General features: G+C 41.1%; 1 protein-coding gene across 1 annotated transcript; it reads left to right on the top strand.

Annotated features, from left to right (window-relative positions):
* Positions 1–407: 407 nt before the first annotated feature.
* LRRC38 (leucine rich repeat containing 38) lies at positions 408–14,719 on the top strand. Its single transcript, XM_062622849.1, has 2 exons — positions 408–1,338; positions 12,391–14,719. Exons 1-2 carry the CDS (start codon positions 711–713, stop codon positions 12,669–12,671), a joined length of 909 nt encoding a protein of 302 aa, XP_062478833.1. The 5' UTR covers positions 408–710; the 3' UTR covers positions 12,672–14,719.
* Positions 14,720–14,735: the final 16 nt, after the last annotated feature.

Raw genomic sequence — 14,735 nt, 5'->3', positions numbered from 1 at the left:
CGAAGTAAAGACCCCGCGCTCTTCAGACCGTATTCCTTGTTGCTATAGGAGGTTATCCTTCTTGATTAAAAGATAATGAGTCATATCCAGAAACAGCACAAGTGCCTTGTCTGTGGGCTCCCCCTTTGCTGCTCTTCTGCTCCCTGTTTTACAAAGGAAAGGGAGAACAGTCCTTAGCAGTCAACCAGGATGCTTCCTTGGCCCTCACCTGCCTTTCCATAGGGCATTGCTCACCTTGAGATAGGCTCATACAAAGAAACAAAGTCAGTGATTTCATTAGGGTTTATTACCTGGAGGGCTTTTTAAGCATAAGCTGTTGCTGTCAGAGTCACCGGATCAGGTGTGATTTCCCATTTGCTGGAATACACAGCAAATATGCGAGCAGGCTCTCGGCTTTTTTTAGCTCACAGAAGCAAAGGGAGCCCTTTTGAAAGATCCACCGCTTGGCCAATCATCGCTTTCCCTTGCACTGTGCAGCATTATAACATTCTGACAGTGTAAATCCTCACATTTGCCTCCCTCCCTCCCTCCCTCCCTCCTTCAGTCATTCTCCCTCCCCTCCCAAGGCTGTGCTGCTATCGGATCTATGATGATATGTGATCTCCTGGATACAGTCACACACACACACAAATACCGGGCACTACTGCTCAGCTGAGCAAAATGTCTTTCTCTTAGAAGTGGTGCTCATCACAGCTTTCAGATCCTTGACGATGTTGCCATGCTTTCCTTTCTGCCTTCTGCCTTCTCCTCTCTTTGTCTGCCTGCTTTTCTTACCCGTGGGTCATTTTTGCCCTGCTGTCTGTAGCTGTATGGACTACCACACCATAGATTGCCGGGATCAAGGACTCCCAAGTGTTCCTAGTTCATTTCCATTGGATGTACGGAAACTTCTCATAGCTGATAACAACATTCAGGTGATACCAGCTGATTTCTTTATATTTTATGGAGATCTGGTCTATTTGGATTTCAGGAATAACTCCCTCACCTCTTTAGAAGAGGGCACTTTTAGCAGGTCTACCAAACTGCTCTATTTAGATTTAAGCTACAATAATTTAACACAGCTTGATGCTGGGATATTCAAATCAGCAGAAAAACTGGTAAAATTGAGCCTTGGCAACAATAACCTGGTGGATGTGGATGAGGCTGCTTTTGAGAACCTGGAACAGCTCCAAGTGTTAGAATTGAATGACAATAACTTACAAAGCCTCAATGTGGCAATCCTAGAAGCGCTTCCCTCCCTGCGGACTATACGCTTAGAGGGCAACCCCTGGGTCTGTGACTGTGACTTTGCCAGTCTTTTCAGCTGGATACAGGACAATGCATCGAAGCTCCAGAAAGGTAATGCTCGGTGCCTTACAGCACAGCATGTATGTTCTTTGTATGTCTGTCTTGGAGGGCAGGAGGGTTCTTGGTCAGGCTGTCTGTGTGCTGCCTGCAGTGTCCCACACTGCAGTTTGGTCCAGCCGTAATTGCATGCCTTCAGCAAAGGAGCCCATTAAAATGATGCTGGCTTTTTTAGCAGCAGCTCCTTTTCCCAGTTAATAAATACAAGTTAAAAATTAAGCCCTAATAGTTTTGATTTATAGACTAAGCTTACACAGGCAGTGAAAGAGCCTTTTCAAATTCATTCAGCCCCGAGCTGGTTCTCTTCCAGACTTCATTTTCTCTCTGGTAAAAAATGTTTTCTACAATAAGCCCTTTGAGAGCAGCTAAATATTCTGTGGCAGCTCCTTAAGAAAAGTGATTTTTCTCTCATCTTGCTGATCGGCTCGAAAGCTGCTACAGAAAAGTTAAATCCCCATTTTATGCAACTGTGGTTGTCAACCCTTTCCTGGAAGTATTTTGTTGCGATACTCTGTGTTTGAAACTCTCTAGCTTGATCTGGGCTCTTTTTCATTAAAATAGCAGTGCTTTCCATACTAGGAATAAATTGAATTGGCTCTGGAACACCCCAAATATAATGCTTGTATTTGGGCCAGTGATTTTCAAAAAAGCATGGGAAGGGAAAAAAACAGTATTAACACTGGAAACATAGGGAATCCAGACTCTTGCTCCACACATCCCACCCAACCCTAAAGCCTCTCTTAATCCAGCTTTAGCAGTAGATCATCCCCCAGTTCATGCCTCTGAACAAGCACCAGGGTATAATCTTAGACCACTGAGCTGCCCAGATGCAAACTGCTTGAAGCAAAGCACCTCTGTAAGAACTACAGAGGCTGTACAGGCATTGCCTGACATGAAATCAGTGTGTTGGAGTGGGGATATCTGTGCAGAAGATGGTGAGAACTAAAAAGCTGGGGGAGAAGAGCTCAGGAGAATGGGTTGTGGTTCAGTAACTGTTCCTTTGAATTCAGACAAAAAGGAAGAAAAACAGTGAGGCTGCAAATTCCAGAGGTCTTTTCTCCCCTTTCTTGATCAGTAGTCAGTTATTCGGTTCTTCCTATGCTCCTGACCTTGTGCAGCATTTCTTTCATATACTCATCTAGGTTGCCATCAGTATCCTCAGCTCTAAAGCAGCTGTGTGGAGGAAGAACACAGCTTCCTCACTTTTCATTTGAGGAAAAGTGTTGTGGTTTTGCCCTCTCCCTCAGTGAAACTTTCATCTCTGTTCTTTCAGAACCAAACCTGGGCCTGTTCTCACACCTCCCGTGATGCTTTAGCTGAAGTTTGCTCTATTTGAACCAAGTATTTGCCCACCCCATGCTAAACATCTGTTCGCTTTCTCTGTGCTTTCCATCTCTTTTAATAAGCTTCTGCTCCTTCCCCTTTATCCAGACAGAGTCTCTTCAGTTTGAGAGTCTGTCCCAGCCCTGTCAGTGTTCTAAAGCATCTCTGAACTTATGTCTGGAAATTTCAAGTGATTGAGCTCTCCTATAGTATTAACAGTGTGCCCAGTGTCTTGCGAGCTTCGAGATGCTTTCTCACGGCATTTTCTCTCATCCATAGTTGTGTTTCAGCCTAATAGCTAAAAATTGACTCCCTCATCTGCATCTTCCAAACTTTCAGTTAGATTTTATTTGGGAAGACGAGGAGGGAAGGAGCAAATGCTCAAACAGTTGGTTTAATCAGAGCTGTCCCCCTGACTTGTATTTGTTCCCGGGAGCAAGTCTTCTGATGTCTTTGCATCCAGTGATCTCCAGTGCATGTATGCAGAAAAGCCTGTGGAGTCAGAGAGCTGCTGCCACAAACATACTGGCTGTCTCCTGTAATAAACCAGCAAAACAATATTCACAGAGGGCAAAATTAACCCAAAAAAGGAAAAACTGTCTCAAAGCCAATTCTGAAACCACAATGCCACAATTCAGTACCTTTCAAACCAACTTTTGGCAAGCCAATGTAAAACTAATTCTTAGAATTATGATCTGATTGCATTTAATATCCAGTTTTTAGGTTGTAATTATATCACAATATTATACCCATTAAGAACTAATCACATTTGCACTGTTTGTGTGGCTGACCTTGTCCACAGCCCTGTTTGCGTGGCCTTTCCTGATAGGGGTGGGAAGAGCAAGTCACTGAAAGGTCCAGGATTCCGATTCCCTGGCTTCCTCAGGGTACTGCTGAAAGGCTGGAGACAGAAGTACTCTGGCAGCAAATGCATCAAGCTAAGTAGGACAGCACACGTTATGTCTGGAAATACAGCAAAAGCAAAAGGGATGCATTTTCAGGGGCCAGGAGAAGCTCATGTATCAATGCTACATGGCTTTCCTTTATAATTCTATTTAAGCATTTGCATTGCACAGCCTGTACAAATGGGAAATCAAGGAAGGAGAAAGGAGTTAGCTGGTGTTTCTCCTCTCTTGTGTTCTTTAAGAATAAACTGTGATGAGCAGTACAGAATGGTTCCATGACAGATGGAAGTTCCCCAGCCTGTAAGTGGCAGACTTTGTAACCTGGGTTTGCTGAGAAGGGAAACTGTGGAAAGGTGAATGACAGTAAACTCACAGTGGTGATCCCCAGCCCTTTCATGAGAAACACTGCAAAGAAACTAAAGGCTCTGTACACTGTCTTGTGTCTTACACTGCCTTGGGATGCTTCTGTCAGTAAGGTCTCTGAACAAAAGCTGTACTTCAACCCCTTAGTTTTGCAAAAGTCAGGTCTATTCTTTCTGGCATGCTCCCAGAAAGCTTGTGGAGTTGTACCTTCTACTGACCTCTCTGGCTTGCTGACCGAGAAGCCTCCTCAGCTGAGCTGCTTTGCACATCTGACTTGTCACTTCACACAAACAGCTGGGGGTTGAATCATTTTGCAGTTCCCTGCATTTATTCACCTAACCTAAATGTCTGACTGAAGTCTTAATTTGGCAGTGAGTCAGTGCTTCTGCATGCCACATCTGCACGCAGACTTGGTAAAGAAACTGCACTGAAAGTTTTGCCGTTAAACTCAGCACTTTACTGCAGTCGAACCCAGCACTTTAAAACAGCAAACATTTTTCTACTTGTAAAGAGATAGTAAACCAGAATTTTCATCATACTCCAAACCAAACCAGTCTTTTCCCTCTGATTTGGTTATTGATTAATAACAAACTGAGAGTGGAGACGGAATTGTGAAGACCAAAAGTGATAATTGGAGACTATAACTATTATTCTTTCTCCTAGACATTATAGATCTTCTATTCTCTGCTTGATTATATTTGATCCATCTCGAATACTGCAAAAAGCAATTGTCAAGTCAAGTGAGAATTGCAGAAGGAGAAGGAGGAGGAGGAAGAAGAAAGTTTGTTTGGGCTCTGACAGAAGAAATTAAGAAAAATATGATTAAAACCAAGAGAGGTGCTGAATAAAGGGAGGGTGGTTAGATGTTGAGTTAAATAATTTCAGGGCATAAGGTTTCAAGTCTAAGGAAATCTGGCATTCATTGCCTTGAGGTCAAGAGTCATCTTTGAGATTTCTTGCATTTTCTACTTCAGAGAGAGCTGGAAATACTGAAAAAATACACTCACTTACTTGGAAAGGTTTTCTTCAGCTTTCAGAGCTTTTTCTGTGTCGCATTTTATCTGGGCTAAAAATGCACTTTTCCTTTCTTACCTCATCTCTTAACCTACTTTTAAGAAAACTGTTTGAAACTGGGGTCTCATCCAGCAAAAGGCTGTCGCTGGTGCACATGACCTACAGAACTGAGGTTTATGCATGCTCCCATTTATGTTTAAATACAAACGGCTTTGATGGAATCAATTTCTGGTGAAAGGTGCTGTTAAAATTAATGCACAGCACTGTGAAAAATGTTTCTTGAATCCTTCTGAGGATCCCATCTTGATGAAGGGGTTGGATTCAGACGAAATGCATGTAACAAGGACATATGAGTAGTCTGCAGTGGCCGCATTGAAGTGCTTTGGAGAGATCTGTGGCTGAGAACATGCTTTGGGCAGCCATGCCTGTGACCTTGTTTGCTAATGACTAATGCATTTCTAACATTACTTTTAATTAGAGCTGAAGTATTCCGGGAGGGTGACTCCAGTGTCTCCTTTCTGTCATCTTGCCCTCGTTTTGCTTTTTACTTTTTTCCTTCTCGCTATCTTTGGAAAAACCTTTTTGGGAAGTTGTGTAGTTTCTGGGATTGCAAGAAATAGTCAGTGTCTGTGCTTTCCGTGCTGGATGCAGTGATGTTTTCCCAACCCTCTGTGTTTAATACAGACTTCTAGTTTCCCACTATCCATTGCAATAATGAAAAATTTTGCTGCCCTCTGTTAAAAGAGTATCAGGTTTGTAGCAATTTGATGAGGTTTGGACTGAACATTCTTATTGGTGGCTTTGAAAAATTCATTCAGAATTGGCCAGTGACAGAATTCCAGATAGATTTGTGCTGTCTGTGTGATAAATAAAGGAAACAGATGTTCTGAATGTCTGACATTAAAGTAGTGCAAGTTTAACATGAGGATCAGTGCTCAGTGTTAGACTTGCAGATGGGATTAGCTAGCATAGTGTCAGTGCACCACCCCCCTGGATGCTAACACTTACCTTCACACCACTAGAAGCCAAACTGGTGAAAGAAGCCCAAAGAAGACAGAACTGGCTCCATGTGCAGGACTGTATCCAAAACTAAGGTAATCACTGAACTTTACTAGAAGAAAGTTCATTAGCGGCTGCAAATCCTGTGTCACAACACGAAAGTGTACCTAGGACCATGTTTCCCTCTTCATCTGGGCAAATGTCACACCAATTTGGAAAGTGCTGTTCACAAGACTGCAGATTTTTAAGATACTGAAAGGGGCTCATAGTGATGATACTGATACAGATCCTGTTTAGCTACTTTAAGGACTTCTGTAGCTAGTACCTATATAGGTGGATAGGTAAATTCTGGTAAAGTGGAATACTTCCAGGTAAAAGCTGTCTATGGGAAAGATTAGGACAGAAGGATGGCAGGAAGAGGGCGTAGGGAAAAAAGCCAGAGCAGGTGACAGTGAGAATGTAAGCGGCCTTCTGGACAGGAAACTCAGGCTGAATTCAGTCCTAAAAGAAAACAGGACATTCAGAAGAGAATCAGTGCAGTGAGAAGAATGGAAGGATTTGTGTAAGCCTGCTTAGAAAGACTGCCATGAGGTGTTCATCTCTTGCTTCTCTGGCTCTTTCTATAATCGCATTCCAATCTAAGATCCATTACTAAACTTATTCTGTAAATAAAATAACATCTTACTTCACTGGTCCAGGCTGTTACAGTAGCCCTGGGCTCACTGAAAATGTTAACCATTGCCCTAAGAACAAAGCATCTCTGTTAAATGGGAGCACAGGTTTCATTTGCCTAACTAAAACTCAGCGGAACAACTGAGCATTTTGTAAGTCGTCTCAACTTGGCATTCTTTATCAGTACCTATTTATCTGCTATGTAGAGAAGGCTGCCTTAACTTCATGTACTAATACAGACCAGAGCACGCTTCAGCTAAAAAGGACAAGCTGTTCTGTCCATTACAACCACTCGGTTCTTCCCTGAGTATTGTGAACATGCTAGCACATCACTGGTACAGAACACAATATCTGTCTTTATGGAAAGGAATGAAAAGCCTTAAGGCATTTCACACAGCAGTTTTTATTCTGTTCAAGCAGAAGCTCCTAACAGAAATTAGATTCCCTATGAAGTGCATAAAATCTGTTTCTACATATAAATACATGATTTGCTATCCTAGTAATTTTCAGTAAAATGGTCAGACTGCAACTGGCTTTTCACTCTGTTTCTCCCATCTTAAGGTTATTTGGAGTACTTCCATCTTGAAGGTGTGAGGAAAGCATTTGAAGACATGAACACCTAATGCTAATATTTAGGCACTGAGACAAACTGTTACGAGCCCTCTGATGTTGATCTGTGAGGCTCTAGGTCACTTGGCTATAAGAAAAAATTGCTTTAAGGACCTAAATCTAGGTTGTGGGTTTTTTGAGCCTGTTCTGATAGCTTGAGGCTATTTCCAATGAGAACTCATCTCTCTTCAGAGGCAATGCCTGTCTTCATTAATGCTTATTAGTACATCTAATGCATTAGTGACAGTGTTTAAGTAGACAAAAGAGAGCTATAGCTGGAGGAAAAATACCATATGAGAAATATAATGCCATATTTAAGCATTTCAGTCTCTGTCAACTGCATTCAGCAACATGAGAGAACAGCTAAATTCCGCCCAAAAGAGCGAATATAAATTTTACTTAAAAAATAATAATAAATAGCATATTATAATGTTTTTATGTTTACTGCATAGATAGTAATGAACATGTGTGCATGAAGCTCACTTGGATATTTATGGCTTCAGGTGTTTTTCTGGGCATATTTCCTATACATACCAGTGTATGTATGAGTGACCATTTTCATGATCTCATACTGTTGTACACTGCTGAATGTCAGGAAGCTGTTTATTTTGATACCTGTTTTTTGTGAACTCTACAAAGACCCAACAGAATTGAGGCCTCTTTTTAAGCTCAGCATCCAAAATTATAGCTGGGAAATCTCCCTCTGAGGGTAAACAGACCATAAAATTCAAGTAATAATGAATTTCAGAAGTTCTTCAATAAATATATAGTTAGCATGGGTATTGGAAATAAGCAGACAGAAATACACAAGGAGTCCTTTAAAATAGAGTTGAGTAGACCTGGAGTAAGTGATACCTCTTGCTTAAAAACCTCTCTCCTTTTAACGTCATGGCTCTAGAATTCCAGCATTTTCATACTCGCCATGTTACTGAGATGATCTGTTCCTCAGGGTGCAGCCACGTATTTTCACCTCATTTTATGTTTCCGTGTTGAGACAAGACTATATAGAATCTAGCACCCGTCCCTTCACTGGCACTTCAAAGCATTACCCTTTTGAAAGCAAACAATATGTTACAGCCTGCCAGGAAAGTACATCTGCTGCTTCAGATGACGTAGCAGAAAGCTACAGCCTGTGTGACATTGTCCTTGGGCCAGCTGGAGTCACTGCAGATAATGTGATTGCCCTGACCAAAATAACATAAGCTATATATTTATAACACTCACACTTGTTAGTTCATTTACAGATTTGTTTGGTATGAAGAAGCAACTCTTTGAACATGTTGTGGGAGCAATGAGGTATATATATAGCTATCATCAAAGGTTTACTTGCTGCAGCCAAGCACTAAATATCTTTGACATACCCTTTCAAGAAGCTTGGCTGTTTTTTTTGAATGGTTAAATTGAGCAGGTTCCACAGAAAAACAAAAGCAAATCAAACAAAGAGGAAAAAAACCAAAGAAAGTATATGAAAAAAAAACAGCATTCCCATGGCTAAAGTGTGTAAAAGTGGAGCACTGAGGTTAAATGGCACTCTCCTGTCCTTTGGAAGTCTTGTGTGTGTGGACAGGTAATCTGACTGAGCCAGCCTGTATGCAACAGAATCACTCAGAGGGAAAAAACCCCACACTTTATAATGAATACTGGTCACTTTATAGAAGCTGTTCTTTTGTTTGTGCAGAGGGTGTATGATGACCTGGGACTGTGTCCTGCCCAAGCAAAGAACAAAACTGAATCTATTGCACAGGTGGAGTACGGAACATCAGTTCTTCATTCACACTGGATCCTCATGTCATAAGGACAACCTACTTTTAAATAATGAAAAGTCAAGTATTGATGTGGAAGGAAGCAGATGCAGTGGCATTTATTGTTACTAAGTCTTCTTAAGCAGACATGCATTAAGATGACTTATTGATGACATTTTCAGGTAAGCAGTTAGGAGCTCTGGTGCAATAATCACTGCTTTAGCTTTGAGAGAAGAAATTCCTTGTGCCACCAGAGATACAGCTGCTAGTCTTACTATTGTCACAAATGAACAGCCTGTTTCAAATCCTCTTTGGAGTGGGAAGAAATGCTACTGTTAACTGTACTGGGGTTTGCAGTAGCATCAGGACACAGCAAAGGGAAACTTCACTGAGCAGAATGTTCCTTCCTCCCTCAATCGCTGCCATGTGCTTCCACCGAGCTCTGGAGTCCTCCTCGGTTGCTTCCAGCACAATTTTAGCTGACTGCCTTCTCTGTGGGTAGAGGAGGTCAGTTCCTTCCTGTCTTGTTGAAAACGATGGTGCAAGCACAGGTTGGCTGAAACCAGAGCTGGGATCTAGCAAGATGTCTGCACTGCGCCTGGTTCGTGGTGATATACGTTGCCCAGTGGCATCTATTACTCTCCATGACATGCGAATTCTATAAAAACTTAAGGCTAAGCTAACACACTGGAGTGTCACAGGGAAAGCAAGTAAGAAATTCCTATCTAATCTATTTGGTTTGAGAACATGACCTACATTCCACTACCCATGGCTACATGGGGAAGAGCTTTTTTATTTCTCATTATTGTCTAATCAGACTCAAAATCATCCCAGCACATAACAAGGAATACTCTTGATCTATTGCAGGTTCTCTTCTTTATTCTGTGCGTTGTGATGTTAGGTGAAAGCATCTGAGGACTGGGAATAGAGCTCACAGCCTGCAGGCTCAGTTTTGATCTATAGCAAAGCTGCTGATAGTAATGGGAAAGAATAAGTGAGCTCTTAGTTTTCTGCCTCTGGGATCCTGGGCAAATACTACCAGGCTAGGATATTTCTAGAGGTAAGGGCTGTAGTCTGCAGAACTACTTAGAACAGGAGTTATCTTTTGGAGTTTTTTACCCCATCTATAATACATCCTTTTTCTACTTCCTTCCTTATGGAAGCTTAGGTCTGATACTCCAGCTCATCAAGGCCCCTCCAACACAGGGGTCACATTAAAAGGTGGCATGTGAGGACACCAGAGAATTTCTTCTGCTTTGGTCTGAAATAGAAAGTTTAGAAAAAGAAAAAAACTTGTTTTTCTTGTGCTTGCTACAAGAGAAATGGGATTTTTTCAGGTCTCATATTCAATTGGACTGTGCTTTTCTGCCAAAATACTGCAATGTTCTTTTCTGTTAGCAAGGAACTTCCTCTTTGAATGAATTTGCAGTATGTTACATTCATTTTCTTGCTGTTTCTATACAACAGCTGTAACTGCTTTGATTACTGTCAACATCATTTTGATTTATTGAAACTGTTTTGCTTTTTAAACTCTGATTAAAAAGACACAGGGCTTGGAATTCCAACCCATGGTTTTTCACTCCTCCCATAGATCTCATGGTTTTGAATAGGGAAGGATATCCATTTGTGTCCCGTTTTGCTTGTTCCTTCCATTAACCCAAAGGTTGCTATTCTCAAGTCTTGATGAGAAGAAAATAAGGACTTGGTGAACAACTCTCTCTTCTTTCAGTAGAAAGGTTTGTGCAGAGAGCTCTGTCACAAGCTAGAGAATGCAATAGTATCCTAGGCATCTGTGCAAAGGCATGCTCAAGTGCTCCTGTGTGTCAGCTTGTATACAAGACACACTATATATGAATACTGCAGCTTCTGGATCTCCAAGTGTCTCAGAGGATGTTGGAAACAGTGTGGCTTCTTTACCTTCGAGACTCATTGCATAGGTAGGAGGTTCCAGAGATGTGCAGAGCAAGTTGCCTCACCATCTGGTGTATGTCACCAGTGCGCTCCAGGCTCAGCAGGGAAAATGTAGCATGTATTCAGGTGGCAGCTTGCCTAGAAGAAACCTTGGCCATGCTGACTTGTCCTGTTCTGCTGGTAGCTTTTAGTCCATTGTCAGCAAGAGGAGCATGATAAAGACCAAAGGCAACAGAACTTTAGGCAAATATGACATACAGTTTGGCTTTTAAGGATTAAAATTTAGTACAATCATCATTAAAAGGTCAAGGAAGTCATTGGATCCATAGTAGACTTAGCTAAAACTCCCTCCCAAATCAACCTAACAGCTGAGCTGGACCAGTTTGCACCACTAACCCTAGGAGCTTGGGTTTAATATTAAAATATCATATGCCATTGCTGTTCAGCCATAAGAAAAATGAGATTCACAAAAGCAGAGGAAATCTTATTGCCACATATTCCTTATTTAGTGACGTATTGGTTATATGGTAGAGCTGTGTGACGGAAACACCTTCTAGACCGTGTGCACACAGGAGTGCAGAATCAGATGCTTGGATCCCTCCTGTGATCACTAACAAAGAGTGAAAGTGTATTAAGGAAACCAGCAGCAATTCTCCTGGCACTAATGCACAATAATTCATTTGCATTCATATCCTTAGCAGCAAGATAGAAACCATCTTGCCAACAGCCACAAAGATTTCATTCATGTCATTATTTGTTCCATTCTAGCCCGTTTAACACACTCTCCTGATTTTCCCATTATGAATGAAGAGGGAGATGGTTCTGTGCAGTGAACTGTAAGCTTTTACTGCCCAGTATCACAGTATATTCTCATCAGGTTTTAAAAATGGACTTTCTCTTTGCTTTCACTATGAAGAGCCCAGCTCTAGGCATTCTTCAGTAATGCATGGAGGAATAACACCTGCCAGACTGCATGTCCTTATGACAGGCAGAGAGAAAAGGTGAAAGCAGGTCATAGACAGACAAGCATCCGTTGAACATAAGCCTCTGTTTTGACCAGAAGGAAAATACAACTGTAATTTTGGAAGTACATGGAAAAAAGTGGTGTGGAAGGAACTTCAGTATCCCTGTTACCCTGATTTGGAGTCAGAATTTGTGTTCAGATGGAGTAGCCCGGCAGTGCTTCCAAGTCTTCAGATTTAGATGCATCCAGGGTTCTATACTGGCTTGTTTTATCTCTATGATCCTGGTTCTAGGTCACACCTGACCTGTCAGAAGACTGAAGGTGAAATTAACTTAATACTAACTTAATTACCCACTTGAGGGGGCTGTGTAATGGCTTTTGGGTAGTGACAGATTTTGTTCCATTATTTTCCTGAATTTTGTACAAATTCATAAACCTAGAATTAACCCTAAAACTGCTCTTCAGCCATTCAGTCTCTGACCGGAGCAACAGAGGACTTCACTAACAGTCCACTGATTTGTTTCCCTTTTCCTCTTCTTTGCAGGTCTCCATGAAATCCAGTGTTCCCTGCCTGTAGAAAACAGAAGAATCTTTCTGAATGAATTATCTGAGGTCAGCTTTAGTGAATGCAAATTTAGTTTGTCATTGACAGACCTGTTTTTCATCATCTTCTCTGGAGTCGCAGTCTCCATTGCTGCTATTCTCTCAAGCTTCTTCTTAGCAACTCTAGTACACTGCTTCCAAAGATGTGCTCCCAGTAAAGATGACGATGACGATGAAGATGACGGTGAGGATGGAGTTGGAGCTTGCATCCAAGACTGTTAGCTTTTCTTACATATGTAACCTGGTGCAATGAGGGAGGCTCAGTTTCTGTGATCCTTAATCAAGCGCCGCATTTAAAATGGAAGATTGGAGGAAAAAAGGGGTAAAGGCTAAAAAAAAAAAAAAGCTCCAGTGTTTTAGAAGACTAATAATTCTTGGCTTCCAACTTGTCCTTCGGGTGAGATGCAGATCCCTGTAAGGGCTTGATAATGCGTTCTAATCACACTTTGAAAAGGATAGGTGAGATGGAGGCATTTCAGCTGGAAAATAAGGAAGCAATTAAAATAGTGTCCTTCCTGGGCCTAAGTAATGAGAGATTCTCTTAAGCTCACACAAGTAACAAAATGTGATTGAAAGGATTCCTGGAGTTAGAGAAAGCATTAGAGGAAGGTTGGCATTTTCTCTCTACAAATGTTCTTTATAAACATTCATCCTCCATTTAGTTACAGCAGTTGCAGGCATCGTTCAGCCAAAAAAATCTTTTTCTGTAAACCCCACAATTCTGTGTCTGAGTCATCCACTGCAGCTGCTTGGCACCGCTTTGGTTATGGCACAAACACTGAATTTTATGTTTCTTTGCATTTTTAGATGCAATGAAGTAAAGGATTTCCATTCGCTGTAATGCCAGGTACAAATAACTGTTGCAGTATTCAGTCCATTTAGTTATTTTAAAATACCAAGGGCTATATTTGGCTCCTGATTATACTAGAGTAGCACAACTGAAATGAACACCATGATCCAAATTGGCAACTGTATAAACAAGAGTGGCATCTGGCCCAAGATGTTTCTGACTGTATTATAGATTTGTCAAAACTTGAGCTCTTCTATATAAGGGTAGATATTTTTGTTAGAATTTAAAACAAGACATTTATTACACGAGATTTTTGGAATAGTGCTGGACAGCTTTTTAGGATAAGTATATTTTTAAAATATTTGTAATGGAAATATTTTTTTAAAGCTCTGTGTATTTAAATATCTAGAGTAGCTGTGAGGGCTTAACATAGTAGTAAATGATCTAAGGACTGTATGCTATTATCAAAGAATTAGATCTGATAAAAAGTAGCATCTGTTTAACCACTGTAAATGCTAAAACACTCTTTGGTTAAAATATTGCCTTGCTCAGCTAATATGAATGGTCTTTTACGGACAGTTAGTTCCAAATCTCTTCTATCTGTTGTGCATATTGTTCAGGCAGACAGGAGTTAATCACACTGTGTGTTATGGGTTAATACAGCCCAGTAACTAAGGGACAAGATCAGGATGTGGTGCTCTGGGGTTTTGTCTCCATCTAACAATGATCAAGTAGGAGAACTCCAACAAATCACTATCTGCCTGTGCCTCAGTTCCACTACCTATAAAACAAAGATCATAATTATTTTGCTTTCTCAAGTGCTTTGAGATATGTGGGGGGGGAGGACACTATACTGGGGCGATGTGTATTGATTATACGCATTAGGCTGAAGCAGATATTTGTTATGCAGTAGGTCTAATCTGATCTCATATCAAGGTGACTTGACTGACATCAATGAAGTTAATCCACTGGCCAACTGCACTTGCAATGGAGTTTGCACCATGCTGAGGTCAAAACCAGGATGAGAGTGTTTATTTCTGTTAGCTCTACAGCTTATTCAATGCCACTTAATGCTACTGTTGTTAAGGTTGTTATTTCTGCAAACACATTGCAACAGAATGAAGTAGGGCAGTGGGAGGATGTTCTGAATCGATACTGTTACTCTATTCTGATTCTCTCCAGAAGAATGAAATGACATGATTTTCACTGTGTAGTGCCATGACTATAAATAACACAAATATATTTATAATTTCAACATGGGCTTTCATGTTTATTTGTACCTGGGTATGAAAAAAAGGAGAAAAACTGTGCCTGATTCATCATTTCTAAGCGGGGTTTTGCCGTGCAGTTGGACATCCACAACTTGCTGCCTGGTGCAATTTGTGCAGTGTGTGCCTTGGCAACAATTACAGATGTTATCAACAGTTTATATTTAGAGCCGTGCAAATTGTCCAGTCATGGAACAAGAAACTGGGTCACACTTTTTTGTCTGTAAG

This window comes from Pezoporus occidentalis, unplaced genomic scaffold (assembly GCF_034315485.1).
Source record: "Pezoporus occidentalis ecotype Australia unplaced genomic scaffold, CSIRO_AGI_Poc_V1 ctg249, whole genome shotgun sequence".
Classification (NCBI taxonomy): Eukaryota; Metazoa; Chordata; class Aves; order Psittaciformes; family Psittacidae; genus Pezoporus; species Pezoporus occidentalis.
Note: the sequence above shows the minus strand (reverse complement) of the source record. Positions and strands in the feature narration are given on the sequence as shown.

Bases quoted from the DNA above. Each gene is read 5' to 3' on its own strand.
- LRRC38 (XM_062622849.1), top strand. From the start codon at position 711: ATGTTGCCATGCTTTCCTTTCTGCCTTCTGCCTTCTCCTCTCTTTGTC. The intron at 1,339-12,390 runs GTAATGCTCGGT...TCTTCTTTGCAG, and splicing joins TGCATCGAAGCTCCAGAAAG to GTCTCCATGAAATCCAGTGT.